Here is a 22,226-nt window from a genome sequence, read left to right as displayed (position 1 = left end):
GCAGCGCTCGCGTGGCCTAACGGTTATCGCGCTTGCTTCCCACGCTAAAGGCCAGGGTTCGATTCCTGGCCGCGGAGACGCATTTTTGTTGACACTGTAATGTAAGGTTCTGGTGAATTCGAGAGCCGTCTTGCTGATTCGAGGTTAGAATGTTCCACGCGCCGAACCTTCTACGCCGAACGATCCAGAAACCCACGAGCGTACATAAGGGATTCCGCCAGGCGAGCGAATTCAGTTTCGCCCCAGGGTTCGACTGTGCTGCTCCGCCGACTTCGACGCCCGCGACGCTCTGTTATTATCGTTGTACCCCTTTTATTTTTTTGGCACAAGTTCGCCACATTAAACGTTTATATCTTCCTGTTTATTTCCTATTTTTTTGGTCACCACCCGTGACAATATTGCTTTAATATACACATAAAATATTATGAGCATAAAAATGAATATCAATACGATGATCTTAGACCATCTGGTTGGGGGGAATCAGTGTACAGTGACACAAGTGCGTTCTGTGAAATGAGAAATTCATCGGCTGCATTATGACTGCTATCCAACCAGTGAACGTTCAATACGCAGTGGTGATACATCGATGGGAATCACTTCATCGAACGACGTTTCCTCGACAGATCGTTTCATCGACAGCTCAAATTAACCTTCTTTTTTCTTTCTTTCTTTCTTTTTTCGGGGGGGGGGGGGGGGGGGGGGTAAGCTGCATGAGACTGTCGCCGCGAAGCGACCTGTACGGGTCGGTTAAGTGGGTTAACATTTTTGTAACGAGCAGCCGCAGACTGTCGCCGCGAAGTGCTGTGAACACAGGCGGGGGTGCGGGTTTACGCGCACTTTAGTGATACACGAGTGGCGAAACGTCCCTGCAGCATGAAATTCGCGTAACGAGTGTCGATGAAACGTTCGTGTCGACGAAACGTGTCCATAAAAAGTTGTCCACGAAACGTACTGCCGCGAAACGAATTTCGACGAAACTATATGGACCCCTCGGCGAAATGAGAAGGCTACAGGAAGCGTGAACAACGCTGCGAAACTCGCAAAGCGCATTCACGCACTCAGACGATGGGTTGTCCCGTGCTTTACTGCAGCTCTTGCGAGCCAGCACGCGCGAATAGCCTCCCAATCGCTACAAACGACGAACCGCGCGTCCCAGCGAGCTGACGACATGACACAATGTTCAAACGAGCACCCGACTAGAGCTTTCAACTCTGAGAAGAACGTCAAACACGAACTGAGATAGCAGCGACAGTCATTGAACCCGAAAGTTTCAAGCGACGCAAATCCGTGGTTTCGTTTCTTTCGAGGAAATAAGTGTCAAAAATACGAACGTATATATGACAGTCCCCAATCAATGTTAATAAAAAAAGCAGAACAAACTCACCGTTTTGATAACAACAAGGAAAGCTCGCACAGAAACCACCAAGCACCTCTACCCCTCGACAAAACAAGCGCGGCAGTAACGGCCGTAACGGCAGCAAAACGAGCGAGCGGAGATGGGTAGATAAAGAGATAGCGGCAGTGTGATTATACTGGACAAAATCTCACCTCGTGCTTCTCAATTGAGCGGTAACTAGCGCCACCTCGTTCCGGAACGTTTATCATTAGTTGTTTGACAGAGCAATAAATGATTCTTTAAAATGCGAGAACCGTTGTCTATTAGTCTAAACCAAATAAAACAATTTTCAGCTTCTCGCAAACAATTTTAGTTGTTTAAAGAATCGTAACTTTAGATTTACGGACAAGTCAATCGTATTTCAGATTACGGATGCTTCTCCGTAGCTTTTAATGAGAAGCTTTACGTTTTTTTACGGAACGTTTTTACCGCGCACACCTGATAGAAAGATATAAACATTCTTGCCTAAACCTCTCGGACCGAGTCAAGAGCATTTCAGTATTGCAGCGAGAGGTTCCGACAATGAGTGCATCGCTCTAAAAAGTGCTTCGGCTGCATATGCAGTTAAACCAAGCTATCGTACATCAATCGCCGTACTTCAGTTCTACTCACCTGCCATGCACAGTTGTTTCGCGTCGTAGAATCCTCCTTTCGTTGGAGCGTCTCCGGCCCAGTAGTACACCTTGTCGTCTTCAACTACACCGCTAAAGTGCCTTACATTGTCGGAACTCACAACAGGCTGGGTCTTGTCGAGTAGAAATTCTACTAAAACGTAAGACATTGTAGAGCCCGGGCAGGATCGACAGGTTGGAGCAAGCAGGCAAACAAAACGAGTCGAGAGCGATCGTTCATGGAAGCTCGGCGAAGAAGTTCGGCGTTTCGGCGGGCTTCTGAAGTTCTGATCAAGGTTGTCGGTCGGTTGCGTGTCATATCTCTAACATCAGCGGTTTAATGGGCTCACGCCCCGAAATCGTTTTCTCTTGCATAGATTATTTTTCGTATTCATAGATTTGACGAAATAGTCGTATCCGAACGAAATTTACGTCCTTTGACCGTACGTCTGTCTGCACGTCAAAGCTTTTTGACGTACAGTCAGAGACAGTCGATGTACAATCAGAATCGCCACCAAGAAATCTTGACGGCATTTCGCGGCGGCCGACTGCCACCAGGAAACCATCAGAAATCCGACAAGCGGGGTCTGACTGGAGTTTGACTGTCGGTCAGAGTAACTTGTTGGACAGTCAGACATGCTTGACGTACAGTCAGGCACAGTCAGCGGTCCACTAGAAAACATTGACTGCCAAACAGGGTTACATTGATGGATTTTTCCTTCGGGTATTTACCTTTAAAGATGGTCGCCAGAGTGTGTGGTTCAAGCGCGCCTTCTTCAGATCCAAACCCATACGTACATAGTTCTCATATGCGCCGTCCGAAACACGTTTCGAACAAAAAACGGTGTACTTGCTCAAACCCATTCTCTCCTTTAAAATCTCGGTGACGAAGTGGAAAACACGGTAAGCGGGAAAAGCAACTGCGGCGAGCGCTGTTCGCGAAAGTTGGCGGCTACACATGAGCACGGCATCGTGCAACAGCACGAGTCGGTTGGTTCGGTGCCACGATAATTAACAATCAACGCGTCAGGCGATTGAGTCAATAGCATGACCGGTCAACGGATAAAAGCAAGCGCTGTGCAGCAGCAGAACGACCACGGCTCGAAAAGACACTAGAGCAGTCTACGAGGAAAGCGCGGCCAGCCGCGGCGGGGTCCTCCAGCCAGTCCTTTTGTGACGCCGGCTGACGGGCTTCCTCCTCTCTCCCCTTTCCCTCTGCTTCGGAGAGCTTCGGCGCTACTTTGAAGGCGCTTTTCCGGTTAATCCGCGCAGAAAATGACCAAACGAACATGATATTCGTGAGGGCTGAGGTCTCATTAACTAGGCTCTGGTGTCTTTTCTCATATTTAAAACCGCTTCAGCTTCCCTTTAAGTTACAATTGTTGATATATTTTTCTTCAGAAATTTATAGCATACGTTTTCTATTTTTCTTTTGTCATGTGTGCCGATTATCCTTCGATGGCAGGTTACTTCTCCTACGACGTACTAAGCACATCCCGACACTGTTCCTTAAGTCCGGCATGTTCAGTGCAACTTGATTTACCGGCGAACATTTTGCAAGCTAATTATTTTGCATAGTAAATATAAATGTTTCACCATATAAAAGTGTGGTTAAAACATTGCTGTAACTCGGCGCGTTGTCTTAGGTCAAGGATTTTTAACAGGTATATTATTCGCGTTTTGTAACCTTTGTTTTTGGCGCCGAGCCTGAATGAATTCCTGAAATACGCCATTCCTCTTGCAGGCTGGGAATACTCGGCGTTCCTGTTCTGCACAGTAAATAGCATCGCATTTAGCTTCATCGCCTACGCCTACCTGACCATGTTCTTCACAATCACCCACTCGAAGATAGGGCTGCGTTCCACGCAACAGCTGCAAGACCGCGCAATTGCAAAGAGGTTTTTCTTCATTGTCGGCACCGACTTTCTCTGCTGGATGCCCATTGTAGTCATCAAGATTGTGGCAATTGCAGGTATGGCTTTCAATCTTACGCATAGAATGTGCATTTGTTGTCATATATTAATGTCGATATAAGTGTTGAAAGAGAATAGAATAACAAAAAAAATATTTACGAAGAAAGTATCACAGCGTTGGCAAACTTGTGTGCTGTTTACTCATATGCACGGTGCGTCTCTTCAATGGAACCAAAACATGAAAAAAAGAAAAAGATTTGTACGTTCGGTAGATTTCTTTTCAGAAGCTAATAAGGGGTAAGGGAGTCCTTAGAAAGAGGCAATTGCTTGATTAGTAGGTAGCTAACAAAAATGTGTAGTACATTCTTTATTTTAATTTTTGAAATTATGTTACGGTTTGGAAGTTCACTCTCGACCTCAGTTAGTCAAGCCATGACGTAAAACTTTTTCTAGAAATATTCGTGGTGGGCGTTACGGGGCGAGAAATGACACCCTTGAGCACGGCTTCAAACCAGGGCGGAAGCGGAAAAAACGTCCCCGTGACGTGGATACCTTCGCTCTGGGCCGACGACGCACTGCTTGCGTCACCTGCGGAGCGGACACGTGGTTTGTGGAGCCTGCGCTTAAGCAAACCACATCAAGAATAATAACCCAGGCAGCACGCCGACACTGGGCCAGCGTCGGGGGAATATTTATCGCAATATTGGCCGAGTTTCATGTTTCGCACCACGGCCCAATATTGGGCCATTATCGGTTAACTATCGTTCTAGAAATCGGCCAAAATCGGCGATATCATTCGAGTTCTGGGCAGAGACGGGCGAATATCGGTTAACACGGCCGCGGCCCCTGTGGTGTCAGCGGACGTGGGCGAAGCCAACGTTACTATAGAATTAACCGATCAGTTGGGAAACTGCCATAGAGCTTGCTCTGAAAAAGTGGCACCGACCCGCACTCGAGAACCAAGCTAATAGCGATCGCAACGCCGCCATTTCTCCCGCACAGGACACGCAAGGAGCTGCACGTCACTTCTGTTTCGGCTTTAATCGGCCATTTTAGATCCGAAACAGATACGGTCGAAGGCGCTCCAAGGCTGCCACCCCCGACTCCCAAGCCGACGCGCCGCAATTTACTGCCGAAGTTAGGATGCGCCTATAAATGTCGGAACGCGCTACCTGAAATCACCGCTGAGACATGGTTGTGTATAAATCAATATTAATTCTGCCACAAGCCTTGTAAACTAAAGATATTAGAAAACATCACGTGTCCCCCGTTTTGTACTAGTCTCCAATAAAAGTTACTACAAAAAGAGGTTTTTGGTTTCCGGTTCTTTGTACGGAAAAACCCAGTTCCAGCCGCTGATTTTCCGGCGCGCCCTCGGCGCGGCCCGTTGCAACAGCAGCGGCCGCTGCGATTCGCCGGCGCTATTTACCATTGAGCGCAAAGCAGTATCGTTTTAGAAACGGTCAAGAATTGCTAATACCGGCCTATGTAGCCGGTTCAGACCCGACAAATTACCAGAAAACGGTGCTGGACACTGTATATCAGCGTGGCGTTGGCCGACCCAAGTGATGTCCCGCCGAGTTCGGCCACATCACGGCAATACTGGCCCGATCCTTACGACCTAGCGCGAATATCGGCAGTATTCGAACGATATTGGCCCGATTTCTTCGATCCGACGCCTATATTGGCGCAATACTGCGTGCTGCCTGGGAAAGGCCTCCGAACGGCCCACTCTTCCTCTATGGAGCGTCATCACACTTGGATGGCGCCAACTCAGCAATTAGCCCCGAGCCCGATACGGAGTGTCCTTCGACACGTTCCTTGGGCACGAAGCCGAGCCGAGCACTGACGCGGCACTCGTATCCAATCCACATCTTCGTTCGATCTCACTGTGATGACGTACGAATGTCTGTTACACAGGCTTCAATTATCCTTGCTGGTGGTGCACGGACGCGCTTTGACGGCTCGGTTTCAGTTCGATGCCGTAACCAGGCTGGCATCTCTTGGACCCCAGCTCCGGCTACGAATTACTAAACCTAAATTGCACGTCACGTCTAGATTACAATAAAGTGGAAAGCCTAATCTCAAACCGCGTTGCCTAGAAAAGACACACACAAAAAAAAACACACACGAAAGCTTAGAAAGTTAATTAGCTGACTAGTTAGGCACTTCATTTCGCCTAATTTTTATTGGCCCCCATGGCCCTGTACTTAATCTCAAGGTTCAATTAACCTAACGAGGGTTGCTTTTGTTTCAAACTTTGATTACTCGAAATAAAGGAGCACCCTGTATACTCTCCTGCATAAATATAATCACTTACCTTACTTCACGGACTTTAAGTAGTGACTTCAGAGAGACAAAGGGTTCAATCAAGCTAACATAAGGTTAATAAAAGAACAAAACATTTATTTAACCTTGGACAGTCGCCATTTCTGTATTCTTCTTACCTCCCGAAAAAATAAAAAAAGGCTCCTCGACCCGTGAAAGTCGGCGAAACTTCTAAATATGCTTAATGTAAAAAAAAAAAAATATATATGTATATATATATATATATATATATATATATATATATATATATATATATATATATATATATATATATATATATATATATATATATATATATTACAGTGTTTATTAAGAATGAATGTGAAGAAGTGTCCCTAATGACGGCGCACATTTTCGCTATGTTAAAACGCCCCAAGTGAAAACAAGTTTTAGAGCTATTTTTCAAGTTGCTGCAGTTTTTGAGAGAAACTATTTTAGCTACAGTAAGGTGGCTAATTTCAAAAGTTTCGTGTACAGAATAACGTACTTCATCAACGAAATAATGCCTACACGAATTTACAAAAACACAGAAAGAGTCTACTAGAGGACCGTACCAATATTTAATGAATGATCTCGGGTCACAGTTGCTAAAACTGATAAAACTACGTTAAATGACGCTTGTAACGGTCAATTGCTTGCGAGCTGATTTGCCAAATCCATACGAGCCTTCCGCCTTGAGGCCTTTGAAATACCCATAAAAAGAGAACGTTATACCCACGTTCTACGGCTCGGTTTATGTCAGGAAGTGTAACTAATATCAGTGGATGAAGGTAGTGCCCAAATTATGCGCGAGAATGATTTCATTCATACATCCATGCGCATTTGTGTTGGGAGGCAATATTGATTTCCTGTCATCTTCAGTTCACTTTACAGGTTTCTGCATCGATCTTGCTTTTCCTCCATGAAATTGCCGTTTAAAAGTTTCATGATAGTTTATAATCATGTATTCAAATCAATATTTATTTTTGTTACTCCAGGAACGAAAATAGACGAAACGCTGTACGCTTGGGTGGCGGTGTTTCTGCTGCCGGTCAACTCGGCGCTGAACCCGGTGCTGTACACGCTCACGACGCGGCTCTTCAAGCAGCAGCTGAACAGATTCCTCTCCAACCTGCGCCCGCTCAAGCGGGCGCCGTCGGAACGACACTCTGCGCAGTCGTGGTCTTCCCTTCCGTACTACAGGAACTCCAAGAAGACCCTGCTCACGACCTTCTCTGACGTAAGCTTTCACTTAACAGTTCTTCTCCGTTTCACTCTGAAGTCCGACCTTCCCCCGAACGCTAGAGCCGATGGAATCAACCAAGCGGCGCCAAAAGTTGCCTATACTAACGGCGCTCGTCCCCTCAGTGCGTTCGCTATCACCGGATAAATTATTCACGCACATTCAACGCGCTGTGATCCTGGTTTTTTTTTTTCTACGTTCGAAGCGTTTAGACGGGTGATGCCATACCCCAAGGGAAAACGAGCTCTGTAACGAGGCACTTTAGATGCCGCCGGATTGACCCCGTCGAGTCGTATACCTAGAGCCGTGTTTGGAGTCGACTTGAAACTAAGTATACACCTTTGCAAAAAGAGATCCCGGCTTAACCCCGGACCGACCGCGCCGAGGTGAGGCGGAGAATACTCTCCAGCCAGGACGTTCGCTGTTCGTCGTACAATGTTGCCGAGCGTCTCTTGCTGAAGTATACACCACTGAGCGCACAAACAAAATAAAAATATAGGTATTTGGAAAACATGCAGTTGTTGCCTTCGACCATTAAAGAGCAGAAAGACTTAAATAAAATAGCTGGATCGGTAACAGATTGAAAAATATCTAAACTCGCAAAACGCTGATCAGAATGCTCCAGAAGTCTCATGGCCATTGCATCAAAGATGGTTGCGTCGCTGCAGCTCTGGCTTCCACGGCCTGCTGGAACGGAGGCTGTGATAATGATAAAAGCTCCGACCCTTAAACATCCCCCTCCTATACAAACGAACGAGCGAAGAACCAGAGGAGCGGGGGTGGCGGCCGACGCGGTGGCAGGATTTGTCGGCCTTAGTGCTGCTGTTACCGCATGGTTTGATAGGCGTGTTTGTGCATTGGGCAGTTTTAACGAAAAACACCAAGTGCGTTAAAATGTGAATTATTTTGTTTCGCTTTCTGATTTTAATTCAAAATCAACATGTTAATTTTTTAAGCGAGAGACATAATCATCTTCACCAACCAAGGTCCGTATTTCTCTCATTTTTGACCCAACAAGACGGAGTTTCGTCCAATATGTTTACGCATCTGTGTCACCTGTGCTATGCTCCAGTCCTTGCCAATTCGTATTTGTAGCCAAGTAAATTAACTTTAGCACACTGACCAGCGTCAGCGAGCAGACGCACGGGAAATCCTGGAGAATTTATCCCCGCCTCTTCCTCCATATAGCGACTACCGCCCCGCCATCTGTAGGGTGTTGCAGTTGCGAAAAAGTAAAAAGATAACGCGGGGTACTATTTTCGCACAATCGACTATTGGGAAAGACTGCGATTTGGGATCGCCAGTATAGCCACTGACAGTTGGGGGAATGCTGGGAGTGGATAATAATGATTACGCGTTTACCTTCCTGGTTTGTTATTCAGAAATATTATCAGTTAATGACGCACTCATCGGTTGAGAAGCGATAAATTAGCGCTTGGGGTGCGACTGACGTATCTCAATGAGGATTCATTTTCTTCGAATGGTTGACCCGGCTCTTTTCTTTACCTGTCCAGAGTCATGCGCAGTGTCCTTGAATTGGTATTAATTTCGGGCAATGTATGTGTTTCCTTAAAATATTATATCCTACAGATAATCAACCCCAGTCGGTGAACAACCTCGAAACTTCCGTAATCACTGAGAGGTTAAGAATAATAAATCTTGGCCAGCCACGGTCATTAGTATCTTTTTCACTAGTAATGCGGCTAATTACGAACGACCGAACAAAACACGAAACGACGAGCGCCGCCTTAATCCTTGTCACGCCCTGTCGTTCTCAAGGTCTCAGTGGCTTCTGGAGAAAGTCTCCGTAAGCAGTATTTGTTTTTACGCTTTACATAGCCCGGAAAAGTCGAGCTTGGGACAGTCTGAAGAGCGCATGTAAAATCACTAACTGCAATACGAGGGAGAAGCACTCCGAGGAGCGTGGTCGGAGGTCAAAGTTTGACTAAATATTTTGTCTGCTTTTGAATACTCAGGTCGTTAAGCCTCACGTTGAGCGTAGCGGATGCCAATTTGCAATTTAGGTTAGAAATCTATGGACATTGTTAGGGCATAAAGCGTTTCATGCGATTGATTACGATACATGGCTTGCACGTGACGTCATAAAAAGAGCGCTCCGATGACCACCAGAGAAGAGGGCAAGATCGGGCTCCCCTCTTATCAGGATCCTCTCTTGTGCCTCGCCGGATTTGCACAGACGTGGCCATTCTCCTCCCAGAAGATTACAGAACATTAACCTGTCACTCAAAAGTTTTACAAAAGCAGATTCCCTCTCCTCCTCTTACATGGTGGTCAAATGTATGCGAATAGACGTCAGTGCAAGCCACGTATTAGACCTCTTATTAGGAGGAATGAAGTATAGCAGTTTGAAAATTGAGGACAGGAGCAGTGGCTACAATATTCTTATCTGATAGTAGTGTGTTCAAATTTCGAAACATTTTGAGGTAACCTTTCTCACCGCATCCTAGCATTCTCTTTTCATATTCTCCCCTAGCTTGATTAAACTTTAGCTTTGTGTTGAAACGCTAGAAGTTGACAAGCCATACAGATACTCTCTACATTGAAAACATATTAAATGCCGGTATGTATAGTCCGTTGCAACTCAATAAGGTAAAGCGAGGGAGGAGGAAGCAGACGGAACGCTGGATAGAGGCGGAGGTGTCCCCTCTCCTTTCCAGCGTTTCCTCTGCTTCTTCCTCACTAGCCTTTCATATACTCGCCCTACCTTTTGAGCTGTAAGTTAGGGCAGTACATTTCCACAGGGCGAGTTTTAAGAGTTCTAAAACGCGCATACTTTACGATATATTGCCCTATTTTTTAGCAATATTCCTTTTTTCTGGAAAAGATCAAAACTTTTTTATGAAAAAGTTGTTTAAATATTTGTGCAGGTCTACTCGAGAAGAAAATGTTTTCAACGCTTTCCCACTTTAGCAGAAACAGAGCTTGGAAACTACAGTAACAAGTTCAAAAATATTATCAACCAATGCACTCTATATGTAAATTAGCTCTACTTGGAAATTGTATCCTTAAAAAATAAAATGACGTTACCGATGTACCTCTGAGCTTCTGAAGCCGAACTTATGGAGACAATTATGCGACGAATAACTGAAATATTTTTCCCGACAGCACGCTCGCTTTGCGCGCGGCGTAACAGCCACTGTGCTGACACCACGCTCGGAGCAAAATGCAGCCGGGCTAAATTCGCGCATTTTTCGCTGCATATTTCCCCATGGAAAGGCCCTAATGATGTGGCATTAATGATGTGACACAAGGAACTGGAAAATGTCGCTATTCGTTAGAAGCTTGATGGATTGTCTAAATCTACTTGGCTCATAGCGATATTCGTCCGTGGCAAGGAAAGCAAGCAAATTGTTCTGTGTATGTTTATACAGCCGGAAGTTTTCTAACTCAGTAGGCGTCTGGCGTGTCAGCTATTGATTAGCAATTTAGCCAGTGCGGTACAACCGCTAGCCTGGGTTCTTTAACTTGCACCACGCAGAATTGATACACAACCCCACGCCGGTACGATGCTCATCCAGATAGACACGGTCAGGGGCTGTGATTGAACTCAGGATCCCTGGGCTCTGCAGTGCGAGCTTTCGATCCACGTGCCCAGAGCTGGTGCGCGCTAGCCCACTCGAAACAAGAAAAACGATGAACTCAAAAAAAAGATGAAAACAGCCATTTCAATTACGTAAAATTACAGGATGCTATTTCCACTGCATTTTCACTTCCTGCTCTTTTTTATTTAATTTTCTGCTTGCGCATTACGTTAAATCTTATGAATTACGTGTAAGCTATGGAGGCATACACAGTAAGATGAGCACGACAGCACAGAAAACAGGGCATAGGAGTTTACTGTGGGGCTATTTTAAGGAGCGTCACTTATTTGTTACAAGAGAAAGAATGACTATTAAAAAATATTGTTTTCCAATCAAATATATTTGTCTTTCGTTCATATTCCAAGTTTAGCTAATTCAGAGGTCCGCTATTCAGAAAGGTAATGAAAAAAGAAAGACATTTATATATATATCTGTGACGCGAAATTAGAGCCCAGCTCTTGAGAAGGACGAGGGGAGGGTAAGAAGGGTGGGGTATGCCCCTCCTACTTTGTACCCTCTCCTCCTCCTCCGACCCTTCTCCTTTCCTCCTCCTCTTCTCCTTTCCTCTACCCCTCCACCTTCTATTATCTTCCCTCAATCCTCTCCCCTCTTCCTCCTCCCCACCGCCTCTTTTTCCTCGCCACCTCCTCCACTTGCTCCATTCCTCTTCCTCCTCCTTCCTTCCTCCTCCTCACCTGTCCGTTCCCCTCCTCATCATCCGTGCGCTACCCTTCTCCTTTGCGTACCCTCCCATCCTCTTCCTCCGTATCCTGTCCTCCTTCTCCTCCCTATCATCCCCATCTCCCACAGTTTCCGCTAAATTCAGCTAAAAAATTGACGCCGCGTGGCCTCAACGCCACTCCAGTTCCCCCGGGGAAAATGGCACCACATGACTTGTTTTAACGTTACCTGTGAACATTTTCAGTTTGTCCGTTAGATTTAGCTTGAACATTGATGTGACGTGACCTCAACCGCTATTCAATTCAACGCTAAATTTAGCGGGGAATCGAATATGTGTTGAGGTCACGTGATGTCAATTTTCCCGCTAAATTTAGCGCGGTTACACCGACTCCGACGCCGCGAAACGCGGAAACGGGCGCCTGAGAGCTGCACTCCAAAATGAAAGACGTTAAATCTTTGTAATGGAAAATTAGAGTGGAGGCAGCTCTTGATGTTTTTTTTGTTTTGTTTTTTATTTTGCCACATGCCGTGCTAAACAACTTGAGAAAGAAACATATATGAATATATATGTACAAATATAAAACTCGTACTACTCCATACATAATATAAATTATGTATATATATATATATATATATATACCACAGTAGTCTACAAATAACTGCTACACTGGGGAAGTCAAACAGACCCGTTTATTGTAAACAAGGCGGTAAGTTGTGCTAGTTGCTTTAACATCGTCAAACGTGAAAACAGCGCGAAAAATTGAACAAAGGACAAGTGAAAGGAGTGCACGGACAAAGCGCTCTTTATTGTTTCTTAATTCTTCCTTCTCCTCCCGCCAGTCTTGATCGTCGTCCTCTTCTTTCATTACCAGGTTCGCTTCACTTCCCCAGACTTTAGAAGTTATCTCTCCCGGGGTAATACTGAAACACATTTCCAATTGAGGCAGTCTCTGTCGTCGCATTAGGACGCAAGCACCAACTCGCCTTCAATAACCCTTCTGTGCAGCCGCTTTCACACGCAATAAAGCCCCAAAAAACTGGCCCTTGACCCCGGGATTCCTTTTCTCAGGAAAACGAGATCATCAACCTTTAGGTTTTGTAACGCGGCGTTGTGTCTTTTATCAAAGTTTTGTTTCATGTTGCCCCTCTACTTTTGTTTTGCGGTGCTTGTATTTTGGTATTTCTATGAGTGGCAATTACTCTGTTAAACTCAGCTTATGATCGGCGGATGAAAAGAGAGATTTCCCAGTGGCCGCAAAGATCTGGCTACCGCCTAGGCCCTTCGTGTACAATCTGTTGTGATGACACACAGCTGCCTCGAGACAGCACTTCCAGCATCCTGGAAAACCTGGGTACATTTTCATGTATTGCTTAATGCCCCGAATTTGCTCGTTTAGCAACACGTTGGCTACTTAAGATATGGTTCAGAAAACTTCATTGAAATACCTCGTTGTCTTGCCCACTGTTCGAGCTTCTTGCTTGTGAAGGCTGGTTCATTGTAAGATTTGATTACCTTGGCGTACTTGAACATTTCTTGGTTCAGTAGAGCTATGACTCTGTTCGGATTTCCTCTTCCAGATCGCGTGGCGACCATTCTTATGCATTTATTAATATAGATAAGAAGCGCTTACGCATGTTTCACTCTTTCGCTCTTGTTTTTCAACTTTGCGAAGTCCAAGTGGGCAACCCCAAATGTTTCCTTTGAGCATTCCGGAGTTGTCATTACGTCTGTAGCTTGCTTGTACTTTGCCTTGTGAAGTTGACATTCGTGATAAGACTCAAGGTATCTCCTTGGGTCCTGTTTATTGTTTGGCGTGGTGAACCTCTTGGTGAGCTTTTGTCGGTTCGCCAAGAGCCATCGTGTCCACCAGATTCTGGTTTGTCATGATACTTTTGTAAAAGTGTAGGGGTCATTGAAGAAAGTACTTGGAACTTGCCCTCTTTAAAGAATAGGTGCTCAGTTCCCTCCCACAGCTTTGCTCGGTTTATAGTTCCCTGACTTCCGTCACTTAAAGCAACAAGAAGACTTGAAAGAGAATCAGCATCCGTCAACAATGAACCAGGGGGGTGTATAATGCCAAACTATACTGCTGGAGCTCATTGGCCCACCTTGCAAGTCGGTTCTTTTCGGCCGTGCCATATTAAGAAGGTGGTTAGGGCCTGATGAAGTGTGGCCAACTTGAACGGAGCCCCTTCCAAATAAGACCGAAAATGATGGACAAACTTCAGAACTCCCATTGCCTCCTTTTTCCGTTGTCGTATAATTAAACTCTGATTTGTTAAACGTATAGAAGCTGTGGTAGCCCACTACACGAAGCTGCTTGTGAGCGGGCTGCTTTTTCTCTCGTTGGTAAAGCACGGCTCCTGTCTCTTAATAAGAGCTGTACGTGTTTAGTTCGAATTAGATTGTAAAATCTGGTAAAGATAGTATAGGGTCCGAGGAGATAGCTTGAACCATATCTTGGTACGCTCTCTCTTATTCTTCCGTCCAATCAAAGGTCACATCCTTCTGCGTGAGCCTAGTGAGGCATTTTGCCTTCATAGCGTAGTCATTCATAAATCCTCTGAAGGATCCTGTCAGACCGAGGAACTCGCGGATGGAGCACATGTCATATGGCTTTACCAGCTCGGAAATCATTGCCACAGACTACTCTTTCGTGCTTTTTGAACAGGTCGTTAAAAAAGTCTGCCGAGGAAATTTATCTGGGTCTGGAAGAACTCGCTCTACTCGAAAATAACTTTCTGTTTTGTGGAGCGATGTGCAGACAAGCCTTGTGACAAGTGTTGTCGGTTTTTCTCCTTTGTTTTGGAGTGGACGATGATGTTTTCAAAGTACACGTTACGAAAAGTCCCGAGGTACCAATTCAGGACCTGGTTCATCGTCTTCTGAAAACACGCAGGGGATTTCTTTCAGCAAAATTGCAGTCGGTAATACTCATATAGGTCAGAAGGTATTGTGAAAGCTGTATACATCTTGGTTTCTACTGGTAAGGACCCCTGCCAAAATCTCTTGCATTGGTCGTTCCGTGAAAAGTATCGGGAACCTCCTGTTTCATCTATGATGGCTTCGATTCGTGGCATTGGGAAAGGGATTAGATCAGTTTGTTAGTTCAAAGCACATTATTTTATGCAGAGCTTAAGGGCCCGTCCTCCTTGGGTACAATGGTGATAGTTGACGCGAAGGGAGACACCGAAGGCCTGATGATATCTGCATCTAGCATGTTTTGCAGCTCCTTCTTGAGCCACACCTTCTTCCGTCTAGTCATCTTATAGCGCTTTTGAGCACCACTGTCTTCTCACTGATGTTGAAGAGCACCGTGAATCGGGGATACGCTGGAGGGTAGCTGCCAATGTTCAACTATTCGGGGTAAAACTTATAAACGTCTTCAGCTGCGGTAATAAGGTTTGGTGGCGGAGTACCTAGGTAATTGCTGGCTAAACATCTGTGGTTAGCTATCATTTCGACTGCGACTTCGTCATCCCAGTAGATGTTTCTTTTAGCCGTTTCATGTCTAGCTGTGTGAGTAAAAAGTCATAATCCCTCAACCAATCACCACAGCAACAATTTTAATACTTTGACCCTTGAACTTAACGGTAAAGGATATCCATTCCCCATAAAGGTTTTTCTTGCCATCATAACTTTGAACTTGAATTGTTTTTCCTAAGTATTTCTCCAATACGTATGTTTTTGTCTTGTTAATGACCGATATTGGGGCGCCGCTATCAAGGTCACGCATTTTACGCCCATCAGTATCAACGGTGATACGTAAGAGGCTCGAAGAGAAGTACGCAGCCTCATGTGGCATCTTCGGGTGAGGCTGACAGCCCTCCTTTATTCGTTATTTTTTTTCTTGTCGCGAACCTCCCGGCTGCACCTCGGCGTCCGTTAAGCGTACCACCTGGTTCTGGTTAGAGTTGTAACTTGGCTGTTCCCACGGGCGCCGTCGCTGACGCATAGCGTTTGGTGTTGTACGCTGCGTTACAGCGTTATCTTGAAGATTTCTATCAATTACACGGCTGGAGTTTGGTGTCATGGGCGCGACACATCGAGTTGGAAAACTTCTGTTGATGGGGTTACTGGAGATGTCGACGTTTTGCAAGCTCTGAGGCAAGTCTTCTAAGTATTTGAAATTTCTATCTTGTACTTGTTTTTCGGTTAAACGTGGAAGTTTATGAAGCATCAATGATATAATTGCCGACTCTGGCAGGTGGGGTTTGGCAAGTTGAAGGAGCTTCCTGGATCTATGTGGAAGTTCACCCAGGTTTTATTGATCCTCTCGGTTGTGTTAAGTGTGTAACGGTCTACAGATTATTGCCCTATTAGGGAAGTTAATCAGACCTGTTTATTCTGTCTTCTTTATTCTCCTCCGAGTCAGCCTTGATCGTCGTCCTCTTCTTTCATTACCACGCTGACTCCATGTTCACTTTATACTTATATATATACAGAGAGAGAAAAAGAAGAGAGAGGGTGATTATTAAACTTATTACGTCAAAGTTAGGAGAAGGAAAAAAGAGCTGGCGAAAATATGGGACAGGAGCGGGGATCTAACCCGCAACCTTCGCCTATACGGGGCGACGCCTTAGCCGATTAGACCGTCTCGGCCACTGGTTTCGGCGGACTAAATTTTTGATTCGCTCTCTGTTTTCCTTTTAGTTTTGAACTCACTTAACTGGGTAAACGACAGACGATGGTGATTATAAGGCGCATGTTAGTTCCGAGTTGCGGCAGTGACGTGGCACATCATTTTAGCTTGCAAATGTCCGAAAGGGTCCGTCTTCTAAGCTTTTTAAGAAATTACCCCTCCCCTTGGTACAGGCTGCACCGTATATATATTGAGTGAGGGAACATTGAGAAGCGCAGCCGTGGCAATACTGTAAAGGAAGAGGGGAGAGGGTGATTATGAAATTTATTAGATCAAAGTGAGGGTAATAGAAAAAAAAAGAGAGCTGGCAAATTAAATTTATTACATCAAAGTAAAGGGAATAGAAAACGAAAGAGAACTAGCGATAAATTGGGCCAGGAGCGGTGCTTAAGACCCCAACCTTCCCCTATCCGGGACGACGCCTTAACCGATCCCAATTTTTCGCCAGCCCTCTTTCCTTTTACCTACCTCTAAATTTATTGTAATAAATTTAATAATCACCCATCCCCTTTTCCTTTACAATATTACTACGGCTTCACTTGTCAATCTTCCCTAACTCCCAATATATATACGGTGCAGCCTGTCCCCGTGGAGGGGACTGATTTCCTAAATACCTTAGAAGACAGGCCCTTTCCGACTTTTGCATGCTGAAATGACGTGCCATGTTCATTTATATATAGAGACGTGTCACGTCATTTCAAGATGCAAATGTCGGAAATGAACTAAAGTGGCGAAGCTGCGAGTTAATATGTCGGAAATGACCCGTTTATTTCGTAAAAATCCTGGCTCCGCCGTATATTTTGGTTTTCGGGGGTTTCATAAGACATTGATTCATTCGATCAAGTACGGTTCAATCATAATTATACTTTCCATTATATATAAACACATATATATACAATTTACAATTTCTAAGTGGGAGCGTATAAAATAAATAAAAGCATGTGTCTCTCAACCGGCACCACGAAATGGCATAACAGGTGTAAACCAATCAAAATAAATGAATAGGGTCCAATTACCAAAAAAAATTTGTTATTGCAACCAATTATAAAAAAAAAAGAAAAAAAAAACTGGGGGCTTTAATACCACGGGATTTGGAACGGACCTAAAAGCTCACTCGGGCATTATTATACATTCTTTTATTTGTCGCTGTTTTAGAGTTTATTGCTTTAAATATTGATTTTCTGTCTTTTTTGGTCTGTGCCTTTTGGTAATCCTGGAAGAGGACGACCAGGATGATCCACAACTTTTCTTGAAAGTTAAAAATTACTAATGATTATATTTTTGTCATATTTTGTCGGTTTAATATTAATATGCGAAGTATGTATTTATGTAATTTTTATAGCTTATTAAAATTAGGAAGGTCGAGACCGCAATACCCACTGAGATATGTATGAATTCCAGGTGTATTTATTTTCTGTAACTAGGGTTGATGCATTGCTTTATTATAAAAAAAAAACCTCGTATTTAAAATTAGATTTAGAATCTGCAAGCCTGGGCAATCTCAGCTAGTGTATGTATGCGTACTGATTTTGTGATCTTATTTTTTATTAAGGTTTCAAATTTGAACCAATCGGAATATGTAAGGTCTGGAAAGGCAGTTGTATTGGTGTTAAGCAAGATAGGTTAGAGCAACGTTATCAATGGCTAGTTTATTGGTGTCTTATAACGATAGTTTATAGCTTCTTAAGAGGCGCTATCGTAGTGATGTTTTCCTCTTTCATTCTTGGAATTGAAATGAGTCAGTCCGCCTAGTCCCCACGCCGAACACAACAATGCCGATGCAATAAAGTACAGCTCGACAATACATAGCTCAAAAATGCTAAAAAATAATTGTGTATGTATTCTCTTCAAATATATTACATGGGAAAAGGTGTTCTTTTTTTAAGAGACTAAATGTTTATTCTCTTCCCGTTCCCTTCCACCCTCTCGTTTATTGTGTTCCCTTTTATTGTTTACTTCACCTCTATATTCAGCTTCAGCTATTACTTTTTGTATATTACTTCATCCAGTTTTACTCTGTTTCTTTAAATATTATATTTTGTGTTTTGAATAAGAGACGTAATATTTATATATTTTCTTGCCTATTTCTTTATTCTGAGATGATTATCGACTTCCCGGCTCCAATTTTCTTTTTCTCATTTATCCTGGTACTTGCCCAATGAAATGGAGGTTCCTATGAAAAATAAAAAAAGCTTTCTTAACTTTTTTGTTGCTCTGTCTAATATCTGATTAGAAACCTAGGGATAGGAAGCTAGCCTGCTCGCCCCAAGATGTTGTTTTGGGTCTCCTGTTGCATGCTTTCATGGAGAATAATAGGAACCCTAAGTCCCGAAAGTGATCCGCGCTTTCTTCTCTTATAAATTTGAGGTCTTTCAGAAGTGGATGTTATAAGCATCTTTTTTTATTCTAGTTTTGTGCGTTATGTCGTACTAGTAAAAGTGATTTTACATTTTGCGTGCTTTTGAATCTTCGTTGTTTTGTCAACGTTGTGCTTGCCCAATTAAATTGAGCCACCTATCAAAAATAAAGAAGGCTTTCTTAAGTGTTGCTTTTGCCTTGTCTAATATGTAATCAGAAGAAAAGGGATTCAGAACTGGTCCGCTCCCTCCTAGGTGTTGTTTGGGTCTTCTGTTGCATGCTTTTGTGGGGAATAATAGGAAGCCTAATGCCCGAAGTGGTGCCTGCCTTCTTGTCAGACATTTAAGGTCTTCCAGATGTGCATGCTATAAGTCCAATTTTTGTTGCAGTTTTGTGGGTTATGTCGTCCAAGTCAAATTGAGATGATATTTCATATGTCTTGTTTTTTCCATATTGGGTTCATGATTTGTTCATGGGCACCTTATGATAGATATAGCAATCCTTTTATGCATCTGTTGACAACATTCCCATTGTTAATGGCTGCATGTGTTTCTTTTTTTCATTATATGTTGTTATTAAACAAAAGAACGTACCATTGTTGATGACTACACGGGTGTTGACAACGTACCTGTCGATAATGAGTGCATTTTTTTTTCTTGACATGTTGTTATTAAATAAAAGAACGTACCAGTTTGGATGACTGCATGGGTTCCTTTTTATTTCATGATTTGTCTTTATTAAATAAGGGAAAGTTATGTTCTATTTTCACTATGAATGATAAGAACCTATCAGCCAAATGTGGCACCCCCATTTATTTCGAACCAGGCACATATGTCTATTTCACCTTTATAATTCCCCTCTCCTATAAATATTGTCATTAATCCTCTCTTTCAAGATATCAACTTCACCCTTAGATTGAATTAACGTTTGTTTTTCTAAATTAGTTTTCGATACAATACCGAGTCTATTTCGATGGCAATTGGTGTTTGGACAAGTTCTGAGGTAATGATCCATTGATTGACACATGTTACAAAATCATTGACTATAGCTTTTTTATATGAAATCTCTGAAAATAAAACGGAAATCTTCCATGTCCAGTTAAAAGTTGAGTAGGCTGGATTGGAAGGTGGGGAAGGTGGTTCCTCTACACAAAGGCGGCGATAAACAAAATCCATCTATCGTCCTATTTCCATAACGAGTATACCACGCAAACTCTTTGAACACGTAATCTACTCTCAACTTGCTAACTTTCTGGGTTCTAACTCTTTCCTTAACACATCATAACATGGTTTTCAGAAGTTTTACTCATGTGAAACCCAACTTCTTACCTTTACTCATAATCTCCATGTCGCACTTGACCAGGGTTTCAGACCTGACTGCATATTCCTTGGTTTTTCCAAAGCTTTCGACAAAGTTCCTCACGCCCTTCTTCTCCATAAACTTAGTAGCCTTAACGTCTGCCCATACATTCTCGCTTGGATAGACGCCTTTCTGACTAACCGTCTTCAGTTTGTCCAAGTCAACGGAACTAATTCTCCATACTCGCCTGTCAACTCCGGTGTCCCACAAGGTTCTGTACTCAGTCCACTACTTTTCTTATTTATATTATTGATCTCCCTATCCGTGTCTCCACTTGTATTGGCCTTTTTGCTGACGACTCTCTTATTTACAAAGAAATCCGTAACGACTCCGACATCTCTGCTCTTCAGAGCGATATTAACAATATAAACCAATGGTGCAACGACTGGCTTATGGAACTTAATATCTCTAAATGTAAATCAATGCGTGTCTCTCGTCAAATTATCATTTGCCCCTCCTACTCCATCAATAACTCTACCCTCCTTCTTGTGCCCTCCTATAAATACCTCGGTGTTCACATTTCCAATGATCTGTCCTGGAATATTAATGTAGACTATGTCGCAAAAAACGCTAATCAATTATTAGGATACACCGAAAGAAACTTTTTCCTTGGCCCTCTTTCATTAAAGCTTCGAATTTATAAAACCCTAATTTGCCCTAAACTTGAATATGCTGCCTCAATGTGGAACATTGGTATCACCCTTGCATCTGCCGTAGAATGCATTCAAAGTCGCTTCGTCCGTTTTATACTTTCTAACTATCATCGCACCGCTAGCACCACTTTAAAGGGACCATGAATTTACCTTTTTACTTTTTCCAGATAACTTTTACATTAAACCGTCAATGTTCACTGAATGCCGAACAGGCATCCGTTTTCGTCTCGGTTTATTAACTTCTACACAAAAAATTATTGAAATATCGACTTTTTCATTTTCTCCAACTGACCGCAAAACAAGCCGTGACGTAGGCCGTTTCCGGAACCGGAAGTTCTCTCGGCACTAGGAGAATGGGAGTGTTAGCGGCAACGAGTTGGGGTGCGCCGGTAGGTTTTACTGCGCTGATGTCACCGACGTATTTCCTGAATCAGCGCCTCTCATCGCCGCATCGCAGCTGAGCGAAATTCAATGAGATATGTTGCGCTACAGCGACAGCATGGGACTAGTCCCATACGCCGGTATGCCTGTTGGGAAGTGCAGCGAGTCTTCCGGTGAAGACTCCAGAAGTCAACCACCCTGTCATTGTTGGCAGAAGGGCCGGCCCGTGTCAGTCGTTTGCAAAGCGACGTAGATGGCGTTTTTCGCGGCCTCGGAGATCCAGGAGGGAGCCGACGTTAAAAAAGATACGTTTGAACTACGAGTGTCAGCAAGAGCCACGTAAATACCTGTTTACACTCGGAGCGGACGCGCGCGCTTGATGGAAGTGCTATATTCGCGCTGTTTGTAAGCGCTTCAGGACCGTTCTTTTACGAATGCAACTCGATACTGACGCGACACTCGGCAAAGAAAGTTTGGACCGGGGTTGTACGTATACCTCCCACAAACTGTTATAGCTCGACAGTGACGTGCAGTCTGTCAAAATAAAAATAGCATACCAATAACAAAGTGTACATACCGTGTTACGAAGGTAATCCATACGGCGTTTATTTCAGCTCTATATCACACAAAACAAGAAGATAGAATCGACGAGAGTCCCTTTTCGACGAGTGTTCGTCAACACTGCCTCGGAAAACAAGGGGAAGAGATTGACCTGACCTCTTAATCTAGAATTGAGGTCAGCGATCAAACTATAATACGGGAAGGGTCCACAAGGGTCGCGCGGGCATATTCCATTTAGCACGCCAGCCGGTCGTAGGCAGACGGTCTTGCGACGAAGCAACGGAGCGCCGAGTCGGAATGCCTGCTAGGCCTATATTCTGAGCAGCTCGCTTCGTCGGAGTCGGTGGATCCAGCGTTCTTGTTCGTCGTGGTCTGTTTTCAGTACAGTTTTCTTGCTGCTTGAAGTCGGCACGCGCGGGAAAAACACGTAGAAAAATAAACGTTCAGTCAGTCAGAGTTTTGAGAGGAAGGAAAACAAAGAAAATAAACGTTCGTCAGTTGGTCGTGGTCGCCGCCAC

The 22,226-nt window shown here is 43.9% G+C and overlaps 1 protein-coding gene across 1 annotated transcript in view; it reads left to right on the top strand.

Moving 5' to 3' along the window:
• Positions 1-22,226, top strand: part of LOC115330581 (relaxin receptor 1) — a 174,437-nt gene that overhangs the window by 108,159 nt on the left and 44,052 nt on the right. Inside the window, exons 16-17 of the mRNA XM_040222712.2 lie at positions 3,752-3,979; positions 7,226-7,467. Coding sequence (XP_040078646.2) covers positions 3,752-3,979; positions 7,226-7,467 — 470 coding nt within the window. The remainder of the gene's footprint in view (positions 1-3,751; positions 3,980-7,225; positions 7,468-22,226) is intronic.

This window comes from Ixodes scapularis, unplaced genomic scaffold, assembly GCF_016920785.2.
Source record: "Ixodes scapularis isolate PalLabHiFi unplaced genomic scaffold, ASM1692078v2 PGA_scaffold2__306_contigs__length_199485367, whole genome shotgun sequence".
Lineage (NCBI taxonomy): Eukaryota > Metazoa > Arthropoda > Arachnida > Ixodida > Ixodidae > Ixodes > Ixodes scapularis.
The sequence above is the reverse complement of the archived record's forward strand: the minus strand, read 5'-3'. Positions and strand labels throughout refer to the sequence as shown.